We start from the raw sequence: 23489 nt of genomic DNA, 5'->3' as shown, positions 1-23489 counted from the left end.
TTAGTACTTACTGACATTTATGATTCCACTTACCTCACCAGGGCTTGTAGATGTAATGCATTGTTTCCCATACCTAGTGACTTAGCCTACCATTGTAACCATATGTCATGCACCACATAACACGCAGTATGATAGGATGTTGTGGAAGTTGTAAATATTAGTCTGTGCAAAAACAGAGAATAACTCAAACAAACATGCCTGGGAATGTCATATTCATGAAACATAATCTCACACCCATTTTTTCTGTTTTCACATCACATCCACATCTTTATTGCATTTGTCAATTAAAGGGGTGAGTACAAACATTGTTGTAACAGAGGCTCAAGGAATTAGCTCAAATCAATAATGAAATGTAATTATATGTAAATCCATAGTGCACACATAATGTTTCATGCCCATTTTATGGCCCCATCGTTAACATTCTAGCCGATTGGAGCCCCGTGTGCTACAATGAAACATGACACTTTTCTCTTCTTGTCCAATAGAGCAACCAGTTCATATGTTAGGGTAGTGAAAGTACTTTCTAATTCATTTTATTGTGTTCATGTAGTTCATCAAGTGAGTTAGTACATGACTGCAGTTTGTTGACGTTATGACAATATTATGTACTGCTATTGCTAAGATTGTTGACTGGAAGTAAAGATGTAATGCTGCTTAAGCAGTGCATTCGTTTCTGAACTATAACTCCACTGTAAAACCTCTATAACTCCACTGTAAAACCTCTATAACTCCACTGTAAAACCTCTGCCATAGTGCTCTGATTGGAGCCACACTAAAAGTCAGTCTTTGCATTCATTGCTTTATAAAAATCAGTGAAAAAAACACAACTCTGTTTAAGAGTAAATTCACAAAAGCATTACATCAAACACTGTGTAATTCTGCCCAATAAATGCCAACAATGTGCTCACTAACTGGCAATGTTAATTAATGTAAGAGTCCATTGTGAAACAACACTAAATTCTGGTCAAATCTGGGAAGGGCATTTGAGCAGAAAACAATAATATATTTCCTGAGTTATCTTTACAAAAAAAATAGCTGGAGCTTAAGTACCGATAAATATATATCAAGAATATCAGTCTTAAAATAATCACTTATAAATGTATGTTTGAACAAAAACTAAGAAAACAGAATTTTGTATTGTATTTGGAAGCCTCTGAGGTGGAGGCCAAGTTCACAAACTAGTTTTCCCTGAGTGACAATGCACCTGCTATTAAAAACAATAAGGTAGAAAAATAAATTAAATTAACAAAAAAGTGTAAAAAAAAAAATCTGGAGAATGACTCTTTTCTCTTTTGGTGTTCCCCCATCAGATTGGACGGTAGCATCCAGAGAGTTCCGGAGAGGCCATTTCATGGAGGTACTGCTCGATGCGCTCCTGTAGGACCCTGTAAAGGCCCTGGAGGCTGTTGCCGAAGGGGGGGTGGTAGACACACAGCACGGCCATGCATATAACCACCAGCAGCAGGAGCAGAGCCACGCCCAGCCAGGTGCTACAGCGCCTCTGGTTGGAGAGAGAGAAGAGGAAGAACGGTCACCACCTTGCTTACCTGCATGTATCCTTTCAACACACCAGATAGTGTTTGAAATGTTCAAAACATTGAACAAGTCTCGTCTCCCTAGCTTTGAATTGAACCACTCCAATCTGACAATGTTCTACACCAGGGGTAGGCAAGCCTGTTGCTGGAATGCCAGAGATGGTCCTGGGTTTTGCTCCATCCAAAATTAGTTTGAATTAATCAGGTTTAATGAATGAAGGTGACCATGTGCTGGAGGCACTCAGCATTCTATTCGGCCTCAGGGGAGAGGTCTGAGAGGGTTATGGTGCGGGAGAGGGGAGAGGTCTGAGAGGGTTGTGGTGTGGGAGAGGGGAGAGGTCTGAGAGGGTTATGGTGTGGGAGAGGGGAGAGGTCTGAGAGGGTTATGGTGCGGGAGAGGGGAGAGGTCTGAGAGGGTTGTGGTGTGGGAGAGGGAAGAGGTCTGAGAGGGTTATGGTGCGGGAGAGGGGAGAGGTCTGAGAGGGTTGTGGTGTGGGAGAGGGGAGAGGTCTGAGAGGGTTATGGTGTGGGAGAGGGGAGAGGTCTGAGAGGGTTATGGTGTGGGAGAGGGGAGAGGTCTGAAAGGGTTATGGTGTGGGAGAGGGGAGAGGTCTGAGAGGGTTGTGGTGTGGGAGAGGGGAGAGGTCTGAGAGGGTTATGGTGTGGGAGAGGGGAGAGGTCTGAGAGGGTTATGGTGTGGGAGAGGGGAGAGGTCTGAGAGGGTTATGGTGTGGGAGAGGGGAGAGGTCTGAGAGGGTTATGGTGTGGGAGAGGGGAGAGGTCTGAGAGGGTTGTGGTGTGGGAGAGGGGAGAGGTCTGAGAGGGTTGTGGTGTGGGAGAGGTCGTGACCTTGCTCCGGCGGGCGTTGAGCTGTCTCAGCTCTTCACGGCACTGTGTCAGGCGCGACTGGCAGGTGTGGCACTCGTGTTCCATGGCTTCAAGCTCCGCCCGCAACTCCACACACTGCCAAGAGACACGCCCACAAGACAACCTGTCAGTCACAGACCCACCCTCACTTTGGGCCTGGTGTTCCTCTCCTTAAAAGGTTAAAGAGTCAGATACCAGTGAAATTTCCATAAATTAGGGCACTTCAGAAGCTTTATTCATAAACATAATTTCATCGCTTATGTATAATTCAGTGCAAAGATGTTCATTAAAGAGATGTCATTTAATCGACACGACTTAAAAATGGGCCCTGGCTGGAACTTGTGGTCATTGGCTCACTTCCCGGTAATTGTAGCTCAAAAGAGGAAGTGGTCAGATCAGCAATATTTATGATTGTGCTTCCTGACCTGTTCATATTGTGCGTTATATCTATGACTGTGAGACCCAATGTGACAGCATAAAGTAAAGTAAAGTAAAGGCAGTTAATACTGGGTATATTTACCATTGTAGATATTTAGTACATTGATTTGGTACGGTGACAGCTAATACAGTTTAGTCATGGACAATGGATACGGCAAGGTTTAGTCATGGACAATGGATTATTTTAAACATAAACAGAAATGTTATCTACACAGCTTTGATATCTTAGCAGCATTTTTTAACAACAAATATTTTCTTCTATAACAATTTAATTATGATCATAACCATAGAGGGTTAAGATAATTCAATAGTTATAGAATAAAATATTTGTTGTTAAAAAATGTATGTATGATAACCCTCCTGAAAAAAATAGCTGAAGCTAGGATTTGAAACAGCTGTTAACAGTTGGTTGACCAGTTCAGACCAGCTCTCAGCTCAACATGGTTAGACCAGCTCAAGCTAAATTTTGAAACAGCTGGTTGACCAGGTACCAGCTACCAGCTCAGACAAGCTACTAGCACTAGCCGTTTAACCAGCTCATACCCAGCTAGACCAGCTTTATGACCAGCTTGGCCATGGTGGTTGACCAGCTCATACCCAGCTAGACCAGCTTTATGACCAGCTTGGCCATGCTGGTGGACCAGCTCAGTTTTCAAGCTGGCATAGCTGGATGTTACAGCAGGGAACCCAGGCCTCGCCCGCCCAAACTGTGGTCTCACCTCGCGCTCCTTCATTCCCAGCTTCTCCAGGGCCTGAAGCTGGGCTCCATCCTGAGGTAGCTGGCTTATCGCTGCTCTCCCTTCAGATACACGCAGCTGTGCGATGGAGCCCCACGTTTCACGGCTCGAGGCTGTGTACATAAACACGCACCTCTTCTGAACACGGGACAGCTGTGAACCCTCTACTAGCAACTATAGCATAGCTCATTAGCGTGTTGTACAAATCATCATCGTGTCGTTCACAGTCTGAAACTAAATGCCCTTTGTTCAAACCAAAAAATTATATCTGGGAATAAAGTGGTTTTCTGACAAAGTCAACATTGTACATTTCCCTGTATTGTCTCTGTATTGTATTGTCCATGCCCTTACTTTGAAAGACGTTCCCAGTTAAACTGGGGTCCTCAAAGCGACAAAGTTTCTCTGAAATACAGAAAGCAGTTTAGATTTTAGATATCCATTATCTTGAGGATACATGACAGTGCAATATTATCATTTTTACATCTGCTATATTACAATCCTTGATCACTCCCTACTCCCCAGCAAGACCACTCCGGTCTACCAGCTCTGGTCGCCTTATGGTTCCCTCTCTACGAGCACCTGGCAGTCGAGCTGCACGTTCATGCCTGTTTTCCGCTCTGGTTCCTCAGTGGTGGAATGACTTGCCTACCACTGTCAGGACAGCAGAATCCCTCCCCCTATTTCGACGCAGACTAAAAACACACCTTTTCAAACTCTACCTTAGTCCTCCCTCCTGATTTCCCCCACCCCCTTTCTGATATCCCCATCCCTCTTGTCTAACCCCCCCAAAAAAAAAAAGAAATAATAAATAAATAAAGAATTGCACTTATGATGACTATATGTTTAGAACTTCATGTGTATTTTACTAGTTATGGATGTGATGCTTTAACTTGTGGAAGAACCTATGCACTTGTAAATCGCTTTGGATTAAAAGCGTCTGCTAAATGACAAAAATGTAAATGTAAAATGTAAATATTCAGTTTTAATGGAGAACAGAAATCACATATGTTAACTGCAGGCTACTGTGAAATGTTATATTGCAGAATTGTTTGTAGTGAGCTGCTAATTTAAGCATTTGGGCAAAGAGTAAGGATGGCTGCGACGGATCCGATTGGTATTTTCCATCGACCATTTGTGTGTGACGTGCCCTCTGGTGGGTAGGACAGGAACTGCACCTCTCATTTCCTGTAGCTGCTCAATCTTGACCCGGTTGTCCTCCTCCAGGAAGGCGATCCGGGAGTGCAGCTCCACACTCTCGTGCTGCAGTGCCGCCAGCTGCTCTCTCAGGCTGGCCTCCTGGCCCACAGCCCTCTGGAGTGGAAACACAGAAGACTCTGCCGTCCTAACATTCTCACAACGTTCCAGTAACATAATAATAATAATTTGTTATTTAGCTGACGCTTTTATCCGAAGAGACTTCCAGTTGATTAGACTAAGCAGGGAACAATCCCCCCCGGGAGCAATACGTGGTTAAGGGCCTTGCCAAGGGCCAACAGAGGTGAGGATCTTATTGTGGCTACACCGGGGCTTGAACCACCAAACTTCCGGGTCCCAGTCATGTACCTTAGCAACTAGGCTACAGACTGCGACATTTTCATAGAGATTCCACAACCAGAAAACACATAAAATGCATTCCAGAAAATGTGTGGCCTTGTTCCAATAGCACTGTCATAACATTCAGTTTAATGTTGTTCTTACCTCCAGCTGGTTCTGCTGCTGGTGCAGCAGGTCAGTACTAAGCTCCTGGTTGCTTCTCAATTGGCCGCAGTTGTCCTTCAAGTCCTCATACAGGCTCTGCCATTGGGAAGACTCCTCCCTCGCTGCCTGCAGCGACATCTACTGAGGAGGACCAACAGACGTGCGGTTATATATGTACACAATGGCAGAGCCATTGAAAGTATTGAAAGAATAGTCTGTAAAATTATTCCCACACCCACATGGCAACTTCTCAACAAATGCTTGAATATGCAAAACAAGGGATTTTTGGTGAATTCGACTCTCTCAAGGCCATGAGTCTTGATGATGGCGAAGATGCCTGAAGCATTGTATATTTTGTAAATGAAGCCTTTTGTAGAGTAGCTGCTGATTATTCCACTGTCTGAAATTGCTTCCCCCAGCTCTACATTCAAACGTGTTAGACAATACGGAATACAAGGGTGGCTGTGACTAGTTTCTAGTGCATGATGATGTTAATTTTAAGTAGCCATGTAGTTTCTGCTAAGCCAATAAATAGCTTAATCTGAGTATGAGTGAGGCGTGCGTGTGCAGCTCCTCCCTGACCTGGAGGCTCTCCGCCGTGTCCTCCGCCTCGGTCTTCTCCACCATGGCCCTCTGGAGTGTGGCCAGGGCCTTCTGTTCATATGCTCGCCTCTGCTCCTCCATCTGCAGAACCAGCTTCTTCACTCCATCCCGCGAGAGCTTCTGTAAGAGACACATCTCCACTGATTCACCTGACCTCTGACCCCTGACCCCACGAGAGCTTCTGTAAGAGACACATCTCCCCTGATTCACCTGACCCCGCAAGACCTTCTGTAAGAGACACATCTCCCCTGATTCACCTGACCCCTGACCTCTGACCCCAAGAATTTATCGGGGTCATGTTCAGCCCCGATAAATGTAGCAAAATGTTTATTTAAAGGTAAACAGTGGCACATTGAACATCATCACAGCCAGCAGCCATACCATCATGCACCCTGCACCTGCTAAGCAGGTGTGGGCTTGGTTAGCACTTGGATGGGAGACCTCCTGGGAAAACTAAGTTGCTGCTGGAAGTGGTGTTGGTGGGCCAGTAGGTGAAAATGTTCCCTCTGGTCAAATAAGTTCCAATGCCAATGAGACGTTAAACCAAGGTCCTGACTCGCTGTGGTCATTAAAGATCCCATGACACTCTTTGCAAAAGAGTAGGGGGTTCCCTGGTGTCCTGGCTAAATTCCCAAACCTGGCTCTTTCAACCTGCCACCTAATCCCTGTATTTAATTGCCAAAGAAATTATCTCACCCTCTACCTCAGCTCAGTGGTGAGCAGTCTGGTGTAAAATGGCCGCCGTTGCATCACCGAGGCGGTTGCTACACATTGGCGGTGGTTGAGGCGAGTTTCCCCCTCATCACTGTAAAGCGCTTTGAGTAAGAGAAAAGCGCTATATAAATGCAACTATCTATATCTATCATGTTGCCAACCATGGGCAGACTGAACGATGGTTTGTTGTTGTATGGTTCACTACTACAGCGACTGAGAAGGCCATTCTGTACGTTCTCCGGGCTTTAAAGCATAGGCCTATGTCATTACTGATTCGGCTTCACCGAAGCACCCACCAAACGGGAGCAAACATACATCCAAGCCTGTTGCAAAACGTAGCACACCATAAGGAGGAAACTATCGTTCAATCTGCAAACCGAAGCAAAACGTAGCAAAAAGTAGCAAAGCGTTTTCTGATTGAACGTTTTCTGAAGACCTCTACTAGGACATCATGAGTATACTTTGAGTATATCATCAACACATGATTGAATTGGACACACATGATCTCCTGCTTAAAAACAACCATATTAGTTCAATTTCTGAGATGCCTCAATTAACTGGGTGCTGATCAGCATTTGTCTTTAGCTTTCAAATAAATTTAAATGTCACACTGACATTTGAGAGAATTGACTTAGAAACTGTGTAAAAAAAAAATATTTTCCAATTATATGGCATTCAAGTATAAAAACATGGCATGCACGCCACTTGCTGTGTTAGTGCAGGGTTGAGTTGCACGCTGTGGGAGCAGTGCTGGTTTCCTGGGGAAGGCGCTGCCTCACCTGTGTGCAGATCTGCAGCTGTGACTCCAGCACCCCGATCTGGCTCCTCATCAGATCCTCATCACAGCGAGACTGCAGGAAGAGACAAAATGGCCGACAGCGCTCAGTCCTTCGGTCCCAGAGGAGGCGCACGCAGACACCTGCCAGTCACCACCACCTTTCCTGAGTGAACTGCAGCTACAAAGAGACTAAGAGACTGTGACATGGTGCACAACTATATACGCTGTACCCTGCTGTAAAATCCAGCTATTACAAGCTCTTTCAAAATTTCGCTTGAGCTGCTTTTTTCACGAGGGTAAACGAGAACCATCGGAGCACAGTAATAATTTCTACAACGATCCATAAGGTGTCCCTACACCTACAGCGGTTCAGCTGTGGAGGTCAGAGCCTCCACCCCCTGGACAGGGCCGCTGTCTCTAGCCCTGCGATAGGGGCTTGGACCCCTGACTCACCCACAGAAGTGTAGTCACCCGGGAGAGAGTCGGGAGTTCAGTCAACAACACCGGCAGCACCTTGCACACAAGCTGCTCTCTCACTTCCTGTGTGAGAGCTCTGCTCTCCGTCAGAGCGATGATCTGTGGACTCCAACAGGATGCGGAAACCACAAGCCTCGCCCTGAGTCATGAGCACCTTTTTCTGTTTTTTAAACACTTTTAGAGTGTGTTCTGATTGGATGTTAGGTCCACTCAAATCTGAATTCTCAATTTAAAAAAACAATCTCTCTCTCGCTGGCGTGTTTGTATCTAGCAACAGGAAGATAGGTGAATAGATGACAGACATCTCTCTCTCTCTCTCTCTCGCTCTCTCACACTGAGACCAGAGAAAAACCACCATTTTCAAAATGAGAGCCAAGTTACCGGTTAGTTCTTTTGAATAATTTTAATCGCAACTAAAGACGGCCCTTTCTGTCACCTGAGACAATTTTCCACAGTTTTTGATATGACTGATCTATACAGAAACATCTTTTTAAATAAAATATTTAACTTTAAATTTGACGAAAAATAGTCAACATACATTGCTGTGAAAAGTATTTGTATTCCTTATTTCCACTATTATTGCATATGTCATACTGAATGGTTTCAGATCTTTATACAAAATGCAATATCTGACAACGGGAACCTGAGTAAGCATAATACACATGAAATACTATTCCATGTATTTAATGAAATAAGTTATTAAACACCCAAATCACCCCTGTGATAAAGTAATTGCCCCCCTTAAACTTAATAACTGGTTGCATCATCTGTAGCCACAATAACTACAACCAAACCCAAATTTGATATCAGTCTTTCACATTGCTGTGGAAATATTTTAGCACACTATTCTTTGCAGAACTGCATTAATTTAGACAAATTGGTAGGTCAAACACATGAACTGCTCAGATCCTGCCATAGAATGTCTATTTGGTTCAAATAAAGACTTTGGCATTTGCATAGCCAAATACTTTTTCACAGCACTGTAATTTTATTTAGCAGCAGAAATGGCGCCTTATACAAAAGCAGGATAAGACGTGTTCGTGGTCGGCAGAGGCTAGAATGAGCTGTGGGTGTTAAAATGCTAGATAAATATAAGGATAAGGGCTGAGTGATTAAACATTAGTCATTAACGTAACTGGCATGTGAATCCTGTCATCTACTTTTTCTGCCAATGCTTTTATGACTAAGGTTGCCTGCTACTAAATTTCCCATGCCGGTTAAAGTTTTTTTTGTTTGTTAAATAATATTAAGTTAGTTAAGCAAGTCAGGTACAGAAAAATGAGCTAATATTAAAATTTTGACTAAACGGGAGTTTCCAGGGGGAGGATGAAACGTGGGAGAGAACTATGTTTCATAATAATAGTAAAAGAATTGTATCAATTGTAACTGTCTCTCGTTTTCTCTCTCACTGTCACACACACATATACACAGACCCGTTCTCACCACACGGACAGAATACAGCTCGGAGACTGCTGTTCAGCGATGAGACCGGAAAATAACTGCCACTTTCAGAACCCACAGTCCTGTCTCAGCAGCGTTCTGACAGCTGCAGATGCACAGTGGCCGTGAGCGGTTGCTTCCTGTGCTAGCCTTGAGCGGCTACCCACGCTAACAACTGTCGCAGCCGAGCTGTGTCTCCGTGACGCGGCGTGGGAGACTATACTTTTACAAGTTCCATTGTTCCCGTGGCAACTGAGACACTGATTATGACTCTGAGTGGCTTGCCCTTAAACAGCTTCACAATAAAATGACATATTATGAAAACTGAGGAAATGTAGCGCATGCATGAACCATGTTACAGTACACTACATTTATTTTACACTTTTATCCAAAGTGAGATACAATAAGTACATACCGAAGGTTATTGACTCCAGAACACAGGTCAGATAAGGTACAATACTCACATAAAGCACCAATTACCCAAAGCCATTAACATCAAGTCTGGTTTGCATGGTAAATATAGGCTGAGTGAGCGCAGTTATAGCACGTCATAAACTTGAAGCGTGGCATGATTATGAGAATTTTGGTCAAGAACTACAGTACAACATCAAGACGGAATAGATATTGTAAGGAGTGAATGCCTAAATGTAATCCAAAACAAACAGGACTCATCTGCACCAAATGCAATACTTATAATTAGGCCCTAATGCATTAAACAATTACAGCTATAAGTACACGTGATTTCTATCTACCTAATGCTTGAACTACTGACTCAACGTAATTGGTGGCAATGGTGGTCTGGCAACAGACTGTTGCTAAGCAATAAGGTGCTGGTGTTAACTCTTTTAAAATTTTTAGTAATTAACAATTGTTGCAGCAATGTTTTTAATCATTTTTTACCAACCCGCACTACAACTTTATACCAATGTTAAACGAAGTTCAAGGTCACACATTTAATTCTCAAAAACCTTCCACAATCTGAAAAAAAACGATTTGGCTGTTGGTTAGTTATCAGCTGTACATTAATGAGGGAAATGAGTCAGCAGTATTCTGCTGCAGTGGAGACACTGTGGGTACAGCATAGGCTCATGACATCACTTCCTGCACCCGTAACGGGAGGAGCTTACCGTCCACAGCTTGTCTGAAGACTGAAGCAGGGAGGTGGCGTGGCATTGGAGAAGAGCCAGCTTCTTTTTCAGACACTCCTCCCTCCGGAGCGCCTCCTACAGGGGAGAGGTAGCACACACCAGGCCCATCACTGCCCCTGTAACCACACCCACCCATACCGCCCTACACCCATACCAACACCCCCCCTTACCGCCCTACACCCATACCAACACCCCCCCTTACCGCCCTACACCCATACCAACACCCACCCTTACCGCCCTACACCCATACCAACACCCCCCTTACTGCCCTACACCCATACCAACACCCCCCCTTACCGCCCTACACCCATACCAACACCCCCCCTTACCGCCCTACACCCATACCAACACCCCCCCCTTACCGCCCTACACCCATACCAACACCCCCCCCTTACCGCCCTACACCCATACCAACACCCCCCCTTACCGCCCTACACCCATACCAACACCCACCCTTACCGCCCTACACCCATACCAACACCCCCCCTTACCGCCCTACACCCATACCAACACCCACCCTTACCGCCCTACACCCATACCAACACCCCCCCTTACCGCCCTACACCCATACCAACACCCCCCCTTACCGCCCTACACCCATACCAACACCCACCCTTACCGCCCTACACCCATACCAACACCCCCCCTTACCGCCCTACACCCATACCAACACCCCCCCTTACCGCCCTACACCCATACCAACACCCCCCCTTACCGCCCTACACCCATACCAACACCCCCCCTTACCGCCCTACACCCATACCAACACCCACCCTTACCGCCCTACACCCATACCAACACCCCCCCTTACCGCCCTACACCCATACCAACACCCCCCCTTACCGCCCTACACCCATACCAACACCCACCCTTACCGCCCTACACCCATACCAACACCCCCCCTTACCGCCCTACACCCATACCAACACCCCACCCTTACCGCCCTACACCCATACCAACACCCCCCCTTACCGCCCTACACCCATACCAACACCCCCCCTTACCGCCCTACACCCATACCAACACCCCCCCTTACCGCCCTACACCCATACCAACACCCCCCCTTACCGCCCTACACCCATACCAACACCCCCCCTTACCGCCCTACACCCATACCAACACCCCACCCTTACCGCCCTACACCCATACCAACACCCCCCTTACTGCCCTACACCCATACCAACACCCCACCCTTACCGCCCTACACCCATACCAACACCGCCCTACACCCATACCAACACCCCCCCTTACCGCCCTACACCCATACCAACACCCCCCCTTACCGCCCTACACCCATACCAACACCCCCCCTGCACAACATGGGGCTCATTACGATCTCTTATTTTTCTCCTCTTTTTCCTTTTCTCCTTTTCGTGTCCCTAGCTCCACGCATCAGGAGAGGCTAGGAAAAGAAGTGAAGGCAGGGGAAATAAAGAAAATGGAATGTCCTTGGTCCTTCAAATGTAGCCACGTCAAAGTCACGTCAGTTACAGACGTGGCAGATGGGGAGAGGTGGATCCACAGGTTGATCATTTATGCGTCTCGCCTTCCGAAAATAACTACCACAAAGTATGCGCTCATGTTCTCTTGCTCAACGGAAAGATTGAACATTCCTAACTTCTACTTCTAGCTCCTAGAAGAAACATTTAAGGGGTTGGAAGATGGGGGACCTCGATCGACTTCCGGGTCAGTAAAAAGATAAAAGAAGAGAAAAATTAGCAATTGGAATGAGCCCCTTGACACTTACTGGAGTCTACGCTTAGCACAGTGGAGTCCACACACTGACGTGTCCTTACCAGTGTCCTTGGCTAATGTCTCAGTGACATACAGTCCCCTCCAAAAGTATTGGAACAGGAAGGCCAATTCCTTTGTTTTTGCAATACACTGAATACTGTACATTTCGGGAGACAAAAATATGAACATGAGAAAAGAATATAGAATTTCAGCTTTTAGTTCCTGGTATTTACATCTAGATGTGTTACACTACTTAGAACGGAGCACCTTTGGTATCAGACCAGCCAATTTTTAGGTTCTAAGGTTTTAAATTGTTAATAAATCTGGATAAAAATACCAGGAAATAAAAGCTGAAATTCGGATCTGTCATCTGATGTACATATTTTGACCTCAAACTCAATTGTCTTCAGTTTATAGCAAACACAAAGGAATTGACCTTGCCGTTCCAATACCTTTGGAGGGGACTGTATATTGTATATGGATGTAAAACAACTCCCAACTGCATCTAATTTTCCCAGAGTGATTTCATTTGTATCGAAGGAACATAATACTTTTATTAATGCTTTTTTGTTTTGTTGTTTGTTACAAAGTCTTTAATTAGTGATACTTCTGATATACAGCAAAATTGCACTGAGCTTCAAACAAAACAACACCAATTATTTTGTGATTCATCACACAACAGTCACAGTAATATATTGCAGTCATGGTAAATGTCTCCTTAGTAAATGAGAATGCAATTACACATTTGTTTTTCCAAAGAATTCAGGGAATGTGGAGTAAATTCATGCATGTATCCAAAACGTAAATTCTGAAAAAGAAATCAAATCACTTTTCTTGACTTTATGACCCTATGAGCTACTGAATGACTGACTGGCTTATTTATGGCCATTGTTTACAACCAAGGTCCTCAGCAGCTAAAACAGTTTAGTCTACTGCAGAAATACAGTAGACTAAACACATTTTTTATTTATTAACTTGATGATGCACATACCTGCAAGTAATCAGTCAGCTGTTGAATATCCTGAATTCAGAGAGAGAGAGAGAGAGAAAGAGAGAAACCTTGTCATCTATTCACCTAATTATCCGTCAGTAGAAGCTCACACCCAGGTCACACACAATGGGATAGGGACCGGACATTTCTCTCTCTAAGATCCCTGCAAGTGCTTTTCAACAGTCTTTTGCTTCACCGCCAAGGGACGTACATTTAGGAGAAAATGATTTCACTTTCTGTTGATGTTTCCCTTAAAGTCAAATTGCACTGGAACCTCCATAAGCGGCCGGCCTGTAGCGTACTGGTTAAGGTAAATGACCGGGACCTGCAAGGTCGGTGGTCCATTCCTCGGTGTAGCCACGATAAGATCCGCACAGCCGTTGTGCCCTTGAGCATGGCCCTTAACCCTGCATTGCACCAGGGGAGGATTGTCTCCCGCTTAGTCGAATCAACTGTAGGTCGCTCTGGATAAGAGCGTCTGCTAAAATGCCATTAATGTTAATTTAATAAGCCCAGTGGCAGATAGTAACTTATTATTCAGTTACTTTTTGGGAGGGATTCAAACAACATGGCAAATGTATCAATCTGCAGCGTGAATACATTTACCAAGGGACAGAATCTCTTTATACAGTGCTGCACTTTCCATATTTTCCCTGCTGAAAGACAGAATATCATGCAAATTCAATATCACAGACTAATATCTTTTTAATAAAATAATGACTCATAATTATACAAAGGACATACAAGATAGGGGGATGCTTACCGATTCCTTAACAGTTATGAGACCTGGCCTGTAAAACAAACAATATATAATAAATAATAAAGAATAGAGTGGAAGATAAAATCATGAGATCTTTTTCATAGCAGAACTTAACATTGGACCTCATGTTGAGTCCTCATCAAGTACATGTGTGCCACGTCGGATTCAACAAAAGCACAGAACTTCAGACAACTGTCCAAGATGAATATGTTATAATACAGTATATACGGTGCTGTAGGTGGGTTCCGTCGGGTAGATCACTGATTGGAGGAGAGACGACTGCAGTCCATTTGTTTTTGGCAAAACATAATAATATGGCGGACCATTGATAAACTCTATTTTCTCTTAAATGGTCCACTGAAATATGTTCCCGAAAACTTTTGAGGCGGGAAATAAGCAATGCAGTCGCTGAATCTTGATTCAAATTTGATCTGCCTAGTTAGAAAGTTTGATCCGAGTTCTGTGTGTCAGGCGAGCTGCGCTGACAGGCACCGGAAGGCTCTTGTTTACATCACTCGTACGACAGGTCAGAACCACTCGTGAATGTTGTTCCTACCAAAGAAACAATTCAAAATAAGATAAAATATGTGAATTCATTTCAATCACTTTTTTAAGAGATTTAATCGATTTAAGAACAAATCTGTTCGCAGGAGTGGTTCCTGTTCCAAAGTGAAAAAATCCATATACCCCCCCAAGTGAGCTTATCACTTAGACTATAATTTATTATCTTTCACATTATTCATATTTAGTTCCTGGTATGTATGCTAATCATATCAAAGTTAGGGTTTGTTGGATCATAGCTCACTAAAGTTGGGACAGCAGTTCAACTCTTAGAAGAGTAGGTTTTTTCTGGAATGTTCTTTCATAATTTCAGAGGTCAGTGTTCTGGAACTCCATTGCTGTCAATTACCAGTGGTGTTTGTTACATCAGCATTAGGATGTTCAATAGAATGTTCCGCTACGAACATTCCAATAGCATATTTGTGATCTTAAAGCAGAGGTGTCCAATCTTATCCTAAAAGGGCCGGCGTGGGTGCAGGTTTTTGTTTTAACCCAGCAGTAACACACCTGATTATACTAATGAACTAATCGTGGTCTTTAATACTTGATGAGTAGAATCAGCTGTCTTAGTCCTGTGCTAAAACAACAACCTGCACACACACCGGCCCTTTCTGGATAAGATTGGACACCCCTGTCTTAAAGGGTTAATGAAGCAGACTTACGCGGTCTGTGCACTTGTGTCTCGAGTGTCTGGAGTGCTGGTCGCCTGGACTCCTGAGACGAAGGGCAGAAAATTCAAATAACAAAAGACACATGGAATTACTGATAGTTTTAACCCTGAATAAGAGCAAAACTACAGTCCAGTACATTAAATCATATAATACATATCCACATTTACTGGAGCAGATGCCCCAGAGGCCCTCTACCTGGAAACCAAGCCAACAGCCAAGCCTACCATCCTAACCACTACACTGGAACTCTCGCTTGGAAAACATTTAATCATTTTTGTAGTGCTAGTTATGCATATGCCATATAATGTGTTTACACTAATTGTGGGTTATTAAACATTACAAGGTTGCTGAAAGCTAATTTTATGCTAAATTACAGTTATTTACCTGAAGCTTGTAGCCAAAGCAACTTACAGTTTGTCAGACTAAGCAGGGGAGAATTGAGCAATGTGGGGTTAGGGGCCTTGCTCAAGGGCCCAACAGCTGTGCAGATTTTATCATGGCTACAACAGGGATTGAACCACCAACATTCTGGGTCCCAGTCATGTAGCTTAGCCACTAGGCAACAGGCTGCCCCAGTCATGTAGCTTAGCCACTAGGCTACAGGCTACTCCAGTCATGTAGCTTAGCCACTAGGCTACTGGCTGCCCCAGTCATGTACCTTAGTCACTAGGCTACAGGCTGCCCCAGTCATGTAGCTTAGCCACTAGGCTACAGGCTACTCCAGTCATGTAGCTTAGCCACTAGGCAACAGGCTGCCCCAGTCATGTAGCTTAGCCACTAGGCTACAGGCTACTCCAGTCATGTAGCTTAGCCACTAGGCTACTGGCTGCCCCAGTCATGTACCTTAGTCACTAGGCTACAGGCTGCCCCAGTCATGTAGCTTAGCCACATGACCGTATTTCAGGGGTGTTCAGATCGAAGAGTTAATGCCTACTGAGCAGATGATTTTTGTGCCTGCCTGATGACCTCACTCCCATCCTTCATGTTGATAGAGGGGCAGCCTGTAGTGTAGTGGTTAAGGTAAATGACTGGGACACACAAGGTTGGTGGTTCTAATCCCAGTGTAGCCACAATAAGATCCGCACAGCCATTGGGCCCTTGAGCAAGGCCCTTAACCCTGCATTGCTCCAGGGGAGGATTGTCTCCTGCTTAGTCTAATCAACAGTACGTAAGTACGATAAGAGCGTCTAATGTAATGATGATCACTCTATTGGCTAGGTGAGGTTTCAGCCACATTACTTTCGCATGTCAAAAGTCCAGGGGACCAGATAACGGAAGGGTGTTGTTTCAGCGCCAAGTCTTACCTTTTTAAAATGTTTTCATTAATTTAAGAATTCATTGCAGGCTTAATTTGTATGCAGTTTGGAGGATGGGAAAAAAAACACACATGACTACTGTAACCCAGCAAGCAAACAGCAACCCTGTACCATCCCAGAGAACCGTAGTTCCCTTCAGCTCTACCAGTCAAGAACCTAATGAATTCATCCAAGTTCCACATGTTCCTGGGGATTTCCCCGCCAGTATGGCTTCCATGCACAAATAGCTGCACACAGTGTGAAAGGCGGCCTACCTCTGTCTCTCTTCTGTATGTCCAAGGTCTTCAGTAGCAGAGGGAAGGTGCGTGGAGCGGGGCTGGGCAGTAGGGCGGGGTTAGGGGACAGACCCCCTGGCGACGCAAACGCGGCCTCCCACTGTTCCACAAACACGGACAAGCAATGAACATAGCCCCTTTAAGTGACATGAGCACCATACAGCCGGATCACAGAAACACGACAAAATCCAGTCAATAGGGGATTATAAATATATTATACAAATAGGTAATACTGCAATAACACATTATCTATGGGAGACATTTAAGACTGTTTAAAAAAAAAGAAGATTACTCATTCACAAGTTTCACAGTTCATTAACTTGGGACCTCTCATCTAGACTACTATTATTTTACTTTACTTTTCTGATTAAGAAAGACATTTGTTTGAATCCCTCCCAAAAAAACCTTTACAATCAATAGATGAGAAGTCAACTAAGGGAGAATAAACACAGATAGACCATAATTAAATTTTAAAGGGCTATTAGGGGGCGACATGGCTCAGGCAGTAAGAGCAGTTGTCTGGCAGTTGGAGGGTTGCCGGTTCGATCCCCTGCCCGGGCTGTGTCGAAGTGTCCCTGAGCAAGACACCTAACCCCCAAATGCTCCTGACGAGCTGGTCGGGGCCTTGCATGGCAGCCAATCACCATCGGTGTGTGACTGTGTGTATGAATGGGTGAATGGAGAAGCATCAATTGTACAGCGCTTTGGATAAAGGTGCTATATAAATGCCTGCCATTTACCATTTACCATTTGCCATTTATTAGGTATATGCTACATCATATAAGACAGGTTGTAGCCAATGTTAATTTAGGCCAATCTCAGTGAGGCAACAGAAGCACCTTGGTACCTGTTCAACGGAGTGGACATCGGGCCAGAAGATTCCGAGGTCTTGCGCCCTTACAATTGAGCGTCTGTTTAGCAGGGGTGGCCTGCGCGAGTTTGCCCGCAGAGTCACTTTGGGCTCCTTGGTTTTCAGCTCCTGGGATACTAACGGCGTCTCCGTGTCATCGATTTGCCGCCTCTTTAAAAACTCCAGCTGTCTTTTCTTCTGCAGTTCAGTCTTTTGGATCTCCGCCTCGTTCTGTCGCCCAGGGCTACGGCAATACGTGGAGTTGTTGCGATTCCTGAGGCACTCGTGCTTGGACACGCGGTAGTCTACCTTCTCGTCGTAATCGGCCAGTGGCCGTCCCCTCCTGGCGGGACTGATGGCTGCCATCCGCGATCTCAGGCACGATCTGGAGATTTAGCTTTCATGCAGAAGAGGGCTTCTTTAAATATTGTCCCTGTAATTGAGAATATATGAATTTAAAACAATAATATCAACATAAAGATAGAAGAGGTTTAATCATTAAAATACAGGCATCTTTAATTCAATGCTAACGACATTTATCCTTGGCATTTGGATTTTTACATTACACTATTACATTAATTTGCTCCATCAAAACTGATTCAAACTAGGGGAAACTGAAATTTTTAGATTTCAATGACAAATAAAATCCAGGGGTCAGAAAGTAAAAATCCACTACATGTTTCTTTCACCTCTGAACTCAGACAGGTGATTTCACTAATTAGTTATACCTCTTGGTTGAAGAATTGCGGTAATTAGCAAATCCAGGTGATTGGAAGAAAATCCTGGGGAGGACTTTCTGAACCTGAATTTGACACCTCTGCTTAACTGTCACACAGGCTAATGAGTAGGCCTTCTAGTGTACAGTATGTTCATTTTTAGTAGCCTACACTGAAAGTAATGTACCTTGTAGTTTTTGCTATGCAACAGTTTTTGGGATTATTTACAAAATTTTTTTTTTAATTTTGTTAAAAAAGTGTTCCAAAGTGAAAATCAGGCTATTCGTTTAATTCAGGGGTGTCCAATCTTATCTGGAAAGGGCTGGTGTGTGTGCAGGTTGTTGTTTTAGCACAGGACTAAGACAGCTGATTCAACTCATCAAGGTCTTGATTAAAGACCACGATTAGTTCATTAGTATAATCAGGTGTGTTACTGCTGGGTTAAAACAAAAACCTGCACCCACGCCGGCTCTTTCAGGATAAGATTGGACACCTCTGGTTTACTTGATTAACCAGTTGTGCCTTTAATTTATACCAATCACCCACATGCCAGCCGATCAAACCAACAACGTTAAGCCTACCTTTGACTGTAAAGTTACCTCGTAGGTAACTTACCCACATAGCATGCTGGGTCAGGACCAGCACCGGCCCATAGAGCCCACTTTCACTCAGCACGCATACGGAGCTGAATGACGGTCCATGGCTGCCCTAGATACGGACCAATTTTTGCATGATTTTATTTAGTCAAGGCCCAAAAATGGTCTGGATCTGGAACAGGATGTGGCCCACTCATGTATTCATGTATGAGTGCAGTATTCTGTATTTTTTATTTATTTTTCTCAGCTGTGGGTGGGTTTTCTGTAGGTGGTTTTCCAAAAAGGAAACTCCAAAGGGAGTTTGGAGTTAGTTACAAAGGGTAACCAAATTATATTATTGGTCTTTAGAGATCTAAAATACTATTGTATGCTCGTTACAAGATTTGTGCTGAAATTACCTTCCTTTCCCCCTACCTGTCCCCTCCCCCCCACCTCCCTCTCCTTGCTTTCCCCTCTCGCCCCCATGGCAGAAGTCCTGAAAGCAGGTCTGGAAGATGTATAAAATAACTACATTAGCTATTGAGTTTACTAATCCATTTATTGAGGTTTATTGATACAATTTTTGTTCAAATACCCCACCCCTGTTCACATGTCAAACAATTTTACATGCCACATTTATTATTCTAAATCAAGCCTACTATAAGCATACTGAATAATCATACAAATATTTCTAGAATGTACCCACTTCCAGGGGCTACTGCTACTGCTGAGCACAGCGCCAAGCCAGCTGGCCATGCCAAAAACGATGTCCATACTAAAACATACTGTACTGTTGACACACTTTTGGCTCTATGTGGCAAATACAGCCAACATTATGAAAGCCACCATCAATGTAAAGGTGAAAGGCGACAACAGGAAAGGCACATTTCATGCTTTATGGCGATTATAGTCAAAAACATGAAGCCAACCATCGACTGGGAACATGAAAGCAGAACAACATGAAGTGCAAGTTCTTGGTTGGAAAACTGTCGGAAGTGGGACTCAAACCCATGCCAGCAGGGGAAACAGCGACCTGGTCGCAGAGCCTTCACATCTAGACCGCACAGATATGCGGATCAGTCAATCTCAGCAAAGTTACAGATCATTGGGAACATAACACATTTGATATGTGTTCCAAATATACCCAACAATGAAGCCCACCTTGGATTGTAAAGGTGACAGCAGACAACAATGAAGCCCACCTTGTATTGTAAACATGAAAACAGCGGTAGGCTTTATTTGGCAATACATGGAGCCGTCGACTGTTCATTTGAAAGCAGACGACATAAAGCCAGCCGGCTCAGTTTGAAAGCTGTCAGAAGGGGGGATTTGAACCAACACTTGCAGGGAGACTGCCCCCTGAAAACAGCACCAAGACTGCCTGACACCATGCCAAAAACAGCATGCAGCATGAGGGCAGATTAGAAAATGCTTGCCAAATGACAGAAACTTGATGTGGGCAACATTGGGCGCAAAAAAACTTGTAGGCGAAATGTGCCAAATTTAGCCAACAACATTGGATTGTGAAGGTAAAAGCCAGCATTAAGAAAACCTCCGTACCTTAACATATCTTTTCGATTGTAAAGATGAAAACAGTTTTTCGGCCGTATGTTGCCGATAGTGTGAATGTCATCATCGATTGTTAAAAGACGATAACAAAGGTCTACCTTTTTGGTGTGAAATCTGTGAAAGGCAGCCCCAAAGAAAACTAGGACCGGAACGCAGCACTTTAGACCAACCTGAAAGCATGGTAAAAGCTGAATAGAAAATAAAAAGATAGGTCTTTGAAAACTTCAGATATGCAATGTTTGGTGTGAAAAAAGCTTCAGCTATTTGTGCCAAATGTAGCCAACAACATGAAGACCAACTTTGTTATAAAAGTGAAAACAATTGTGGCTCTATGTGGCAAATATTGGCAACAATATGAAACCCACCTTCGATGTAAAGGTGAAAGCCAGCAACAGGAAACACACGCTCCATTGCAATATTTGGCGATTATAGTCAAGAACATGAAGCACACCTGTGATTGTAAACAACAGGAACAACAGGAAGTGCAACTTCTGGGTTATAAAAAAGTTAGAAGTGTGATTAAAACCCATGCCTCCAAGGGAGCCTATGGCCTGAATGGATCACCTTAGACCACTCAGCCATCCTGACAACAACCCACAATGGAGTGCAGATATGAAGAACAGTATTTTACCTGTATTTTAGTGAAATTACAGGTAATTGGAAACTTGACCTGTGCAGTCTTTGGCATTAAAAACACTTGTAGGCTATATGTCTCAAATGTAGCCAATAATATGAAACCCACATTGGATAGTAATGGCAAAAACCCACAACAAGGAAACCTACCTTCGACGGAAAGTGGAAATAGTTTTGACTCTACATGGCAAATACAGCCAACAATATGAAACCCACCTTTGAATTCAGGTAAGGTGAAAGCCAACAACAGGAAACATGGCAAGAAGCACTGCAGATAAGCAGGTCAGTCAAATTCAGCAAAATTACAGGTCATTGTGAAACATGTACAACATTTGCTACTTTAAACTACTTATAGGCTATGGGCCAGTTTCACAGACACAGATTAAGTCGTAGTCGTAGACTAAATTCAATTTTGAAAGGAGATTCTCCATAGAAAACTCAATTTAGTCCAGGACTAAACTCAATCTGTGTCTGTGAATCTGGCCCTAAATGCTCCACATGTAGTCAACATGAAGCCCACTTTGTAAAAACCGACAACTTGCAAGGAAAAAATGCTTCAATAATTGAATTCCCTTGCAAGTTGTAGCTGGCTAATGACAGAATGAGAAAAATAAGACAAATATTTAGCCTACAACTGTATATCCTACAAGAAGCAAAAGCATGTTCCCTAGAGACAGACTTATCTTATTTTTGCTATATTTCTAAGGTCATAAAATGACCATTGGTCAGTTTGACATGTGACTCAAGGTTTATTTCAGTCAAGACCTGGCCCTGTGATTTTTACATCTCAGGTTTCAGGTTTAGGCTCAGGTTTCATCATGCGATGTAATACACTGTAATAAGATATGAACTAACTCACCCAATACCCCCCAGCTTTCTATAAATTGAATTTGACACCAGTGGTGTAAATGTTCCACACATCTACAGAGGATATGTCTTTGTGTGAGTATTACTCTTGTTGTACATCCTGTTGAACACAGCAGATAAGTAGGCTCTTAAACCCTCTACTGGCAACTCCCCTTGATGTGGGAATGGAGATGCGTCCCCCCAAAACAAGATGCTCAATGAAAATGCTGGCCATTCCATCAGGACATCGTGAATTCAATATTTGGTTCTTTCTGTTGTGCATTTTACAATTAAATTCTGCACAGAGCAGTCAAGATTATAAGTTTTTCACTGTAATATTTAAAAGTATGTGTAGGCCCACAAGCATAGCTCAAATTGCAGAATACTAGTGGTTTAAATTGTTTAAGTAGGCTACTCACACGTGAGGAAACTACAAAATGAAGACAAATCATTGAGACATCCTGCAGTCCTTAGTTGTAAATGGGAAAACCTCTTGTATCTGTTTTTCAAAATGAAAGTTACCTTCTCTCAGACTGGGTCCAGCGCCGTCTTCGTCCTTGTGGGTAAACAGACTGTGAAAATTAGACGGTGAAAAAATATCCATAGAGCATGCCTTTGTCATTAATTGGCGGGTTCTGTTAAAACTGTAGCTTTAACGGCAGCCTCGGGTCTTCTTGCTGCGTCTACAGGAAATGGAAGAAACCACAATTTGTGTGTGTGTGTGTGCATGTTCCTCTATCTCAGCTACCACCCTGCTTGCAAACTGTGTCACACACAGATGGGCATTCAGATTAGAAACAGCCTCTTCCTTGGCATTTCTGTGCTAGTCTTTGGAGATGTGCAGTTAAGGAATTTGGGCATTTGCTTTTGTGTCTCATACAAGCAAGCTGGTGCCTCGTACAAAACAGAGGTAGCTGAAAGCAGGCATGCTTGAAGCTGAGTCCTCTGTAAACTACAATCTGTAACAGCAACATTACACGCCACGCTCCCCTAAAACTATTTGACATACAAAAATTGAAAAATGTCTAAAACACTTGAACCAATCCATTAATCAATTCTTACTCAATTTCTATTAGTACTTTAGTGATTTATAAGAGCAAAATAGAGTTTTCTTAATTTATTACATGACAGTTAACCCTTGCCTGACTACAAAGATAAGACATGCTTCAGGTGGTCACTGATATTCCTAAATGATGTCGAGTTGGTGTTACCAGATTATGCCAAAGTGTAGTGTTAGGGTTTTAGCTAAACTTCAGGGTCACAATGACACTTATTCAATAACAAAATTGTTCATCCTATAATCATCACAATATACTTTTCTCCAATTGAATAAGTGTAAGTGTGACATCCAGAAATATCACCCAAACATACCTGTTTCCATCACCTCAATGCTCGAGAAACATACATCCACAATGACAGCACATATGCCCAGGGTGGGGAAATAAGTCTGGCTATAAAAATAAAACTAGTATATGACTAAAATATTGGAACAATGGTATATATATATATACAGTATTTGAATCCATTCGAGTGCAATGTCAGCAGGTTGTCGTTGTT

At 43.6% G+C, this 23489-nt stretch overlaps 1 protein-coding gene across 2 annotated transcripts; it reads right to left on the bottom strand.

The window, feature by feature from the left end:
* Window positions 1-237: 237 nt before the first annotated feature.
* On the bottom strand, window positions 238-22651 carry LOC133138295 (TRAF3-interacting JNK-activating modulator). Of its 2 annotated transcripts, XM_061256919.1 has the most exons (15): window positions 22455-22650; window positions 17591-18026; window positions 16723-16843; window positions 15144-15195; window positions 13924-13951; window positions 13161-13190; window positions 10415-10510; window positions 7372-7443; window positions 5858-5998; window positions 5276-5413; window positions 4753-4888; window positions 3929-3979; window positions 3560-3690; window positions 2385-2498; window positions 238-1501 (listed from the first exon to the last, which is right to left on the bottom strand). In XM_061256919.1, exons 2-15 carry the CDS (start codon window positions 17957-17959, stop codon window positions 1307-1309), a joined length of 1674 nt encoding a protein of 557 aa, XP_061112903.1. In that variant the 5' UTR covers window positions 17960-18026; window positions 22455-22650; the 3' UTR covers window positions 238-1306. The 2 variants fall into 2 exon arrangements, with proteins under 2 accessions (XP_061112903.1, XP_061112904.1); XM_061256920.1 differs by lacking the exon at window positions 3929-3979 and having other exon boundaries at window positions 22455-22651.
* Window positions 22652-23489: the final 838 nt, after the last annotated feature.

Source organism: Conger conger, chromosome 10 (assembly GCF_963514075.1).
Source record: "Conger conger chromosome 10, fConCon1.1, whole genome shotgun sequence".
Lineage (NCBI taxonomy): Eukaryota > Metazoa > Chordata > Actinopteri > Anguilliformes > Congridae > Conger > Conger conger.
This window is presented reverse-complemented; position numbering and strand designations above follow the sequence as displayed.

Excerpts from the sequence above, each read along its gene's own strand:
- LOC133138295 (XM_061256919.1), bottom strand. The coding sequence starts at position 17,959 with ATGGCAGCCATCAGTCCCGCCAGGAGGGGACGGCCACTGGCCGATTAC. Across the intron at positions 10,511-13,160 it reads AGCTGACTGATTACTTGCAG|GAGGCGCTCCGGAGGGAGGA; the intron begins GTATGTGCATCA and ends TCTCCCCTGTAG. Across the intron at positions 5,414-5,857 it reads ACACGGCGGAGAGCCTCCAG|ATGTCGCTGCAGGCAGCGAG; the intron begins GTCAGGGAGGAG and ends CCTCCTCAGTAG.